The following is a 10,000-nucleotide window of genomic DNA, read 5'->3' as shown; positions in this document are numbered from 1 at the left end:
ATTCCAGAAGATGAAATCCCAGAAAATTTCGGTCTCAGAAAATTTGGTCTAGGAAAATTTGGTCCCAGAAAACTTTGTCTAGGAAAATTCGGTCCCAGAAAATTCCAGAAGATGAAGTCCCAGAAAATTTCGGTCCCAGAAAATTCGGTCTAGGAAAATTTGGTCCCAGAGAATTCGGTCTAAGAAAATTTGGTCCCAGAAAACTTTGTCTAGGAAAATTCGGTCCCAGAAAATTCCAGATGATGAAGTCCCAGAAAATTTCGGTCCCAGAAAATTCGGTCTAGGAAAATTTGGTCCCAGAAAAATCGGTCTAGGTAAATTTGGTCCCACAAAACTTTGTCTAGGAAAATTCGGTCCCAGAAAACTTTGTATCTTGTCTAGAGGTTCGGCCATAACCCTTGTTTGTTGTCTCTGCCTTTTCAATGAACATTATCTTAGTTTTAGTCATATTCATTTTCAGACCTACATTTCTACTTTCTCTACTCAAATTTTCTATCATCCTTTGCACTTCTTCCCATGATTCCCTAAACAGAACAATTTCATCTACAAATCACAAGTTGTTAAAGTATTCCCCATTAATATTAATTCATACATTTAGCAATCTAAATTCATTAAAAACTTCTCCTTAAAAACACTAAGAGACATAAAGAAAAGTAATATGGACACGGGAGCAAACTAAAGTAGAGGATATTTTAACATCCTGTAAGAAAAAGAAATGGATATGGACAGGACATGTAATGAGAATGACAGATAAGTGATGGACATTAAAAATAAGAGAATTTGTCCCTATATATTGCAAACGAAGAAGGGGAAGGAAGACGATGGATTGACGAGCTAAGAAATTTTGCGGGTATAGATGGAAGAAACTATAAACAGTCGCGAGTGGAAGGACATATGGAAGACCTTTGCTTAAGCTGCCCCATGTACAGTTTGACGAACCTACTGTAGGTATTCAAAATATACCTATAGTCAGTTCTTTTTTAGTGAGGCAGATTTGCACAGACTCGCAGCGGTGCCCCTTTTAGCTCGGAAAAGTTTCCTGATCGCTGATAGGTTGGACAAGATCATTCTAACCAATCAGATAGCAGGAAACTTTTCCGAGCTAAAAGGGTATACCCCTGCGAGTCTGTGCAAATGTGCGTATTAAAAAAAATGAGTAAAGTTTAAAAAAAAAAAGTAAAAGTTCTCTAATCCTGTGCACCTCATTTCCCACAAAGCACTGAACAATTATTATAGCAAAAGTCCGAAAATCAAGCGGATCCATTTTTCACATGTTCAAAAATAGTTTACCTCAGGGAGTTGGAAACGTTGGCAATAAAATTTTTGAAAATCAATGCTCATGAAAACATTTATCACATGGTATTAAGGTTTATGCTCAATGTTAGTTTCATCCTCAAAAGTGGTCATGATATGATCTTGAAAACTGTTTTTTTTTTTCCCAGAGAATATGATATTTTTCTTTTTTTTACCCGATTTTCCTCATATACATTTAATTTTAAATCATGCGTGGAAGGAAGTTAGTATTACTACACCCGAATCTGCACCAAAAAGAGGAAAAATACCTCCCATGCATCTTTTTTTTTATCTATTTATTAATTGATTTAACAATTTGTAATGTCCACATTTAATGAATAGATTCTCTTCTTTCCAGATGACGATACTCAGTAGCGCAGGGAATGTGGCCTCTACATTAGGGCTTATTGTAACATTAGCTTCTTCAATTATGGCGGCTATTCCTGGACCGAACGGTGAGAATTTTTTTATCTTTAATTATAAAATAAATATTTACAATCTTACAATTTATAACATATGTACATCATCGTATATTTACATGAATATTTTTCTTATTTTACATATAGTGTATTTACAATTCATACGGTATTCCAATTCAAATATCTCATGATAGAAATGTATTTATACTTAACCAGGTAAGCTATGAATTTTTTTTTTTACTTGCTCATTTCAGTCTAGAATCCTTTAACAATATGAGGTTCGCAATTACCTTTTATCTGTATACAATTAAAAAAATATCTTTAAAAAAATTAATATAAAAAAGATCCTTTTTTTATTCTTTTAAATATTGTTTTATCTAAAAGCATTGTAAAGGCACCTGTTTTATCGAAAAGCATTCTAAATGCACATGTTTTACCTAAAAGCATTCTAAATACACCTTTTTTTATCTAAAAGGATTCTCAATGCACCTGTTTTATCTAAAACCATTCTCAATGCACCTGTTTTATCTAAAAGCATTCTCAATGCACCTGTTTTATCTAAAACCATTCTCAATGCACCTGTTTTATCTAAAAGCATTCTCAATGCACCTGTTTTATCTAAAAGCATTGTAAATGCACTCTTCACTAAGCCTCCTTTTTGTTATTTGTCACAGATCTTCGGTATCCTGATAATATTGTGAGTCCTCCAGTTGTCTGCTCAGAAGAGGGATCCTTCCCTCATCCAAGGAACTGCAGTTGGTATTACAGGTTAGCAATATTCAGGGCACTTCTTAGACCGTCATTTCAAGGACTTACCTTTTGAAGTCAGAGAGCCTAAATTATTAGGCCTCTCAGATGTTCAAGGGATTACCTCAGAAATTACCTCAAATTTAGGAAATTTACCTTAAATACTAAAAAAAATCATAAACGGCAAAACAATTTTATCATGATTAAATAAAGCTATTTATTATGCGTAAAATCTGAAAGATGCAGTATAGATACACAATGTTACTCTATATTTAAAAGATTGCCTGATGAAATAAATACCCTGAAATTTAATTGAAAGTACCATTACTCTAGAAATTTCCTTAAACCAACCAAAATTACTCAATCTGAGGTAATTACCTTGAAAATGAGAGCACCCTTCATTTCTAAGGACGCCTCAACCTGGATACTTAACAATAATTATATTTAAAATATATTAGATTTATCTTGGCTTGAGATTTTATTTAGTGGAGGTGTAGACTAGTTGTAGTGTAGAGTAGTTGTAGTGTACACTAGTTGCATTGTACACTAGTTGTAGTTTGACTAGCTGTAGCGTAGACTCCCCCAAACGGATATTAACCGTCATTCCTTGCAGTAAAAGCATATGACAACAGAAGACACGATGACTTTGCATTTTATAGCCCCTTCTATGCTTGTTCTTCTCACCTTTAACCTCTTAAATGCCAAGGCCAACACACCAACCCCACCTCGCATCACTTTGAGTCGTAACAACCCAACCATTATTCAGTATTGTTCAAAGAAGCATCAATTATCGTTTCATAACTTCCACGCCAGTTTCGCTCCATTTCCGTTTGGTGGTTTCGTGTGGTGGCAGAGGTGAAGAGGATTCTCACTGCAGAGTTGCCAGGTTTTCCAAATGAGAAAAGGCCAACGTCTGATCAACTGCAGCTTTAAAAGGCCAACCTAATAGTAAGAAAAGGTCGAAAATATATCACACAAGGATAACCAATTTTTTTAAAAGGCCAAATTTAGGCATCTAGCAAGAAAAAAAGGCCAAATTTGGTGTTTTCTCGCCAGAAAAAAAGGCCAACCTGCGGCTGAGAATTTCTCTGCCTCATAATTTCATTCGGTGGAAGAACAACGTCCTGGGATAGTTCTCTCATGCATTATTGTACTAAGCTGTTATCAAGGCATATCACAAGATCAATTTTCCCATCCGCTGTTTAATTTCATTTTTTCGTGTCATGCAACAGAAGGTTAGAGATGACACCGAGTTGTTTTTTGTACGGTAGTAAGAAGTTTTGATGTTATATATATATATATATATATATATATATATATATATATATATATATATATATATATATATATATATATATATATATATATATGCGAATCGTGCATATTCTAATAAACTTCCTCAAACATTAATAACGATGGAGTTGGTGACTTGCAAATTAGCTTCAATTTTCGCCATCTCTCATCTATTATATTCTGTTACAAGCAGCCCTCGAATAGGTTAATTAATCACGTGAGTATATATATATATATATATATATATATATATATATATATATATATATATATATATATATATATATATATATATTATATATATATATATATATATATATATATATATATATATATATATATACTGTATATATAAGGTTGTGTTTGTAACTACTCAAAATGCATGTGAAAATTAATTGAAGGCCTTCACTTTTGAATATATCACAACTATTACTGTAATGATTGGAAGTTATCCCATAAGCGGAGTAATAATCAAAACATTTATATGGTTTGCGATAACATAAAATAAGGGTAACTGACTCAGGGGCTTACAACTATCAGGAGAGTCCAAACTAAGCTAAGACTAGGTACATTTGTCTCTCACAGATGCGTCGACCGCATGAGCGTTGGCTACCTCTGGACGTACCACTTCGAGTGTGAACCCGGCACAGTCTTCTCAGACGAGCTGGACCAATGTGTCCACCCCTTCGACGCCCCCTATGCCTGCAGACCAACTGCAACAACGACAGAGGGTCCCCTAAAATGCACAGGCGTCCCAGGCACTTGCAAAACATACGACATTTGTCAACCAAGTAAAACTAAGAAGAGGATGTGCACTGAGATTATATGCCCCCTCAGGACCCCAAACCTCAGCTGTGGAGATGGCTACGCTTTCGACATGGACCTCCAACAATGCGCGAAGATTCCTACAGGTAAGATAGCTTCTTCCAGTCTTCCATTCTATGTAAATAAGAAAAGACTGGTGAATATAAGCTGGCTCCTTCCAACATAGATCTTTTTAACAATTTTCAAACAATGATAAACTGCACTTTAGGGTACGCAAGGAAATATAACGGGGAAGACAAGGGTGCGAGGAATGGACTGATTTTTCAATGTACACGAATAAGCATTTATTGTAACATATTACGACTGTTTCAGTAACCTCTCTCTCTCTCTCTCTCTCTCTCTCTCTCTCTCTCTCTCTCTCTCTCTCTCTCTCTCTCTCTCTCTCTCTCTCTCTCTCTCTCTCTGTATATATATATATATATATATATATATATATATATATATATATATATATATATACATTATATATATAAATATATGAATATGAATATATATATATATATATATATATATATATATATATATATATAGCCTATATATGTATGTATATAGAAATATATATATATATATATATATATATATATATATATATATATATATATAGTATATATATATATATAGATATACATATCTTTATATATTTATACATATATTTATATATACATAAATATATATAGATATATATATAATATATATATATATATATATATATATATATATATATATATATATATATATATATATATATATATATATATATTTATATTTATATATATAATATAAATATAATATATATTTATTTATATTTATATATATATATATATATATATATATATATATATATATATATATATATATATATATATATATATATATATATATATATATACATATATATTTATATATCATCTCCCCTTCACCTATTGACGCAAAGGGCCTCGTATTTCGGGCGACTTAATTTCCAAATTTGACTTAACCTAGCCACTGTCTGATTTGCTTTTTTTCAATCTTTCACTAGACTGACTTCTAAAGTCCCTGTATTGGAGATCATAGTTCCTTAATACTTAAATGATTCTACCTCATTAATCCTTTCTCCCTAAAATGATATTTCGTCTTACATTGCATATTCCGTTCTCATCATCTCTGTCTTTCTTCTATTCATCTTCAGCCCCACCTCGTGTGATATTTCATGCATTCTGGTAAGCAAGCATTGCAAATCCTGTGGTGTTCTGCTAACAAGGACAGCATCATTAACATACTCTACGATATTATATGCTATATAAATCTAGATGTGCATGGATTTTTCCCTTTGAAGGGAATGTCGAAAAGGATTTTTCGGATTTTTAGCAGGTGGTCCAGGTTTGACAAACCTATTCAAGAGCTGTTCAGTAACTACCATGGTCACTGGCATACAGGTATCCTGGACCAGGGTTCAAGTCCCGGCCGATCTGATACTATAGTCTTTGAGTGATTTCGCCTGGGGCTCTGATCCCGAGGTCGTTAAGAGAATCCAGACTTTAATGTATTAATATATATGGATTATTTCATATATGTAAAACACGTTTAAATGTGCAAAAATTTATCATATATATATATATATATATATATGTATATATATATATATATATATATATATATATATATATATATATATATATATATATATATATATATATATATATGTATATATATATGTGTGTATATATATATACATATATATATATATGTATATATATATATACAGTATATATATATATATATATATATATATATATATATATATATATATATATATATATATATATATATATATATATGTGTGTGTGTGTGTGTGTGTGTGTGTGTGCTATTATTCTTAAACTTCTCTTGTAATATATTTCCTTATTTCCTTTCTTCACTGGGCTATTTTTCCCTGTTGAAGCCTTTTGGCTTATAGCATCCTGCTTTTCCAACATTGTAATAATAATAATAATAATAATAATAATAATAATAATAATAATAATAATAATAATAATGTGTGCGCGTATCTGTGTTTTCTCTGTACATGTACCATTTTGTAAATATATATTTGTTTACTTTTTTTATTGTCATAGCTGGAGAACTATGCTTGTTGACTTGCGAGGGTGTGGCGGGAACTTGCCAAACCTTCGAAGTGTGTCGCCCGAAGAAGGAGGAGAAGTACATGTGCAAAGAAATCCGCTGTCCCTTACGTGACCCTACCCTTTCCTGCGGTAATGGCTACTTGTTCGACATGAAGGACCAAAAATGCGAGAAGCCACCCAGTCGTAAGTTTTCTTAACCGAGATCAATCGTTGCTGTGAAAATCATAAAGGCTCTTTGTAAAATCTTTTTCAGACAGCATCAATAACGTTTACAACGCTTCCAGAATGCTAAAATCACTGTCAGATCTTTGCTCAGACAGTATTAATAGTTTACAACGCTTCCAGAATGCTAAAGTAACTGTCAGATCTTTGCTCAGACAGCCTCTCTAAACGCTTTCACGAAAGCAATGACAGATGATATTTTTCTTTTGTTTCAAGCTGGGAATATCTGTGGTGCCGCTGATAACATCTCCTTGTCAGACGTTGGCATTTTATCCTGTTCTTACAACGGCCAAATCCCCAAAGCTGACTTCGTAAGAAGGAAATTCTGCAAGGACATACCACTTTGTGATGGAAAGATTTTCAAGGTAACAAACTCACCGTGATATCAAAGGGCACTTGGATGATGAACATATATATATTTTAATATGAACTTATTTAAAATTTTGGATCTTAAATGTTCCTATAATGTGTTTACGTTAATATTGATGCTTTCTTCCGTAGGGTAAGACAGAAGTTTGCAGTGGGTACTACGAATGCGAAAAAACCGCCCAGGGCTGGAAAGTGCACCAGAGGGCGTGTCCACCACCACTGGTCTTTAGCTTCGATCACAACAAGTGCGGTGTGCCTCCTTCAGGTAAGAAAGGCGAAAAGGCCACAGAGTTAATTTGCCTGTTTTCACTTAGGACGAGAAGAAAATCACACCAGTTTGCACTCTTGCCTGATAGTGTACACTTAAAAGAAAAAAAAAATAATCGGACATTCTCCGTAGAAATATACTGTTCTCGGCCGTATTCTGTAAAATACAGGCGACCGTTTACGTCAATACATTAGTTTTTAAAACAGTAAATGTCTGGCAACAATTATGCTAGGATTTTTACCATTTTTCACGGCAATTTTTAACTGTGTAGATAATGGTCCTTAACGTTAAAGGATATAACGTTCTTTCAAAAGTTAAAAAAGGAGAGAAAAAAAAAAGAGATAAGTTCCTACATTGCACATTCATTCTGAATTATTCCTATGCTTCTTAAATACACAAGCGCTCTCTCTCTCTCTCTCTCTCTCCTCTCTCTCTCTCTCTCTCTCTCTCTCTCTCTCTCTCATGTTCTATACACTTCCTTTGTGTTTTCTTGTTGTCCTTCTTTAACATTTCAACTGAAATTTCTTTGCTAGTCTGGTGTGTTCGAACGTCCGTCTGTATAAATATGAGAGAGAGAGAGAGAGATATACAGTATATATATATATATATATATATATATATATATATATATATATATATATATATATATATATATATAGAGAGAGAGAGAGAGAGAGAGAGAGAGGAGAGGAGAGAGAGAGAGAGAGAGAGAGAGAGAGAGAGAGAGAGAGAGAGAGAGACCCTTAGCTTTACATGATGAGGGCGTTTTCTTGTAAGGCGTATAACGATTTCTCAGGGCAATGGAAGGCTGACGGAATAAATGAAAAAAAAAAAGTTAGGATAGAAAATAGTTAAATCCTAAAATTTGGTGGATATATATATCACCAGGTTGTGTAGGTGAATAGAATAGCTTTTGCAAAAACTATATTATCAATAGTAATTTTGAGCTGAACGAACAAATTAAGTCGGAAAAGCAAAACAAAACATGAACCTGAATGACTATTTCAGCTAATGCAAGAAGAGTGAATTTCAAAAGTATATTTGAAGATTTTAGGGAATAGTGTTCTTTGAGAAGAGCAGCTGAAGGGACACTGAAGGTTGATTCACACTATAGGTCCAGTCACGGTTCGGTCCAATATTTTTTTCTTAAATGGAAGCATTACTGGAAGCATCGGTTCACTCTCACTCCAGTCTCCCCACCGGTCATGATATAAAAATATAAATTTGTACAATAACACGCTAATGTTCACTGCATAAATAAATTTCCTTGTAACACTGAACAATATTCCTATAGAATTATGCCTTTTCCTTATATTTATAATTTTGCCAAGACACTGATCGGACCGAGAGTGTCAACACACTGGTACCTGTACCCAGAGTCAATACAGATATCTGTATTGACTCTGCCTAGACCGAACCGAGAGTGTAAACACCCCGGTACCTAGACCGAACCGAGAGTGTAAACACCCCGGTACCTAGACCGAACCGAGAGTGAGCAAAGAGTGTAAACACCCCGGTACATAGACCGAACCGAGAGTGTAAACACCCCGGTACCTAGACCGAACCGAGAGTGTAAACACCCCGGTACCTAGACCGAACCGAGAGTGTAAACACCCCGGTACCTAGACCGAACCGAGAGTGAGCAAAGAGTGTAAACACCCCGGTACATAGACCGAACCGAGAGTGTAAACACCCCGGTACCTAGACCGAACCGAGAGTGTAAACACCCCGGTACCTAGACCGAACCGAGAGCGAGCCAAAAGTGTAAACACCCCGGTACATAGACCGAACCGAGAGTGTAAACACCCCGGTACCTAGACCGAACCGAGATATCTGTATTGACTCTGCCTAGACCGAACCAAGAGCGAACCGAGAGTGTAAACACCCCGGTACCTAGACCGAACCGAGAGTGTAAACACCCCGGTACCGAGAGCGAACCGGGAGTGTAAACACCCCGGTATCTAGACCGACCCGAGAGCAAACCGAGAAAGGAGTGTGACCGGAACGATATTAAGATTCAACTCTGATACTGTCATTCATTCTCCAAGTGATCGGCTCGAAGCTCAATATACTCCTACGTTCTCAAACATTTCTGTTTCCTCTTTTCATGTAATAAATTACAGTTTCTTTGGAACTCTTCTGGCCAACGGAATATATTTTCTCCATCTTTAAAGAATGTTTCAAACAAAATGTATATACTGTATATGCTGAAAGTTGCTATGCTTTATAATACTCATTTTTTTTATTTCTCTTTTCCAGAAAAGGATCGCTGCTAAAGGTTTTTCTTAACCAAGAAGCTGTTTTGGGTAAATCAACCTTGAAATGGAAAATGTAGGATCTAAAATAAAGAAAATAAATTTCAACCAAAAGAATTCCATGAAGATAAAAATAATCTTGCTGTTGTTGTTATTGTTGTTGTAGGTTTTATTACTATTGTTGTTAAAATCGATTAGAACAAAGAG

At 34.4% G+C, this 10,000-nt stretch overlaps 1 protein-coding gene across 1 annotated transcript in view; it reads left to right on the top strand.

Annotated features, from left to right (window-relative positions):
• Window positions 1-10,000, top strand: part of LOC137636059 (uncharacterized) — a 35,498-nt gene that overhangs the window by 24,402 nt on the left and 1,096 nt on the right. Inside the window, exons 2-8 of the mRNA XM_068368487.1 lie at window positions 1,652-1,748; window positions 2,387-2,480; window positions 4,338-4,663; window positions 6,671-6,862; window positions 7,118-7,266; window positions 7,403-7,535; window positions 9,798-10,000. The exon at window positions 9,798-10,000 is cut by the window's right edge and continues 1,096 nt beyond it. Of these exons, the coding sequence (XP_068224588.1) occupies window positions 1,652-1,748; window positions 2,387-2,480; window positions 4,338-4,663; window positions 6,671-6,862; window positions 7,118-7,266; window positions 7,403-7,535; window positions 9,798-9,814 (1,008 nt within the window). The 3' untranslated portion in view covers window positions 9,815-10,000. The remainder of the gene's footprint in view (window positions 1-1,651; window positions 1,749-2,386; window positions 2,481-4,337; window positions 4,664-6,670; window positions 6,863-7,117; window positions 7,267-7,402; window positions 7,536-9,797) is intronic.

The sequence above is a fragment of the Palaemon carinicauda genome, unplaced genomic scaffold (assembly GCF_036898095.1).
Source record: "Palaemon carinicauda isolate YSFRI2023 unplaced genomic scaffold, ASM3689809v2 scaffold22, whole genome shotgun sequence".
Taxonomy (NCBI): domain Eukaryota; kingdom Metazoa; phylum Arthropoda; class Malacostraca; order Decapoda; family Palaemonidae; genus Palaemon; species Palaemon carinicauda.
The sequence above is the reverse complement of the archived record's forward strand: the minus strand, read 5'-3'. Positions and strand labels throughout refer to the sequence as shown.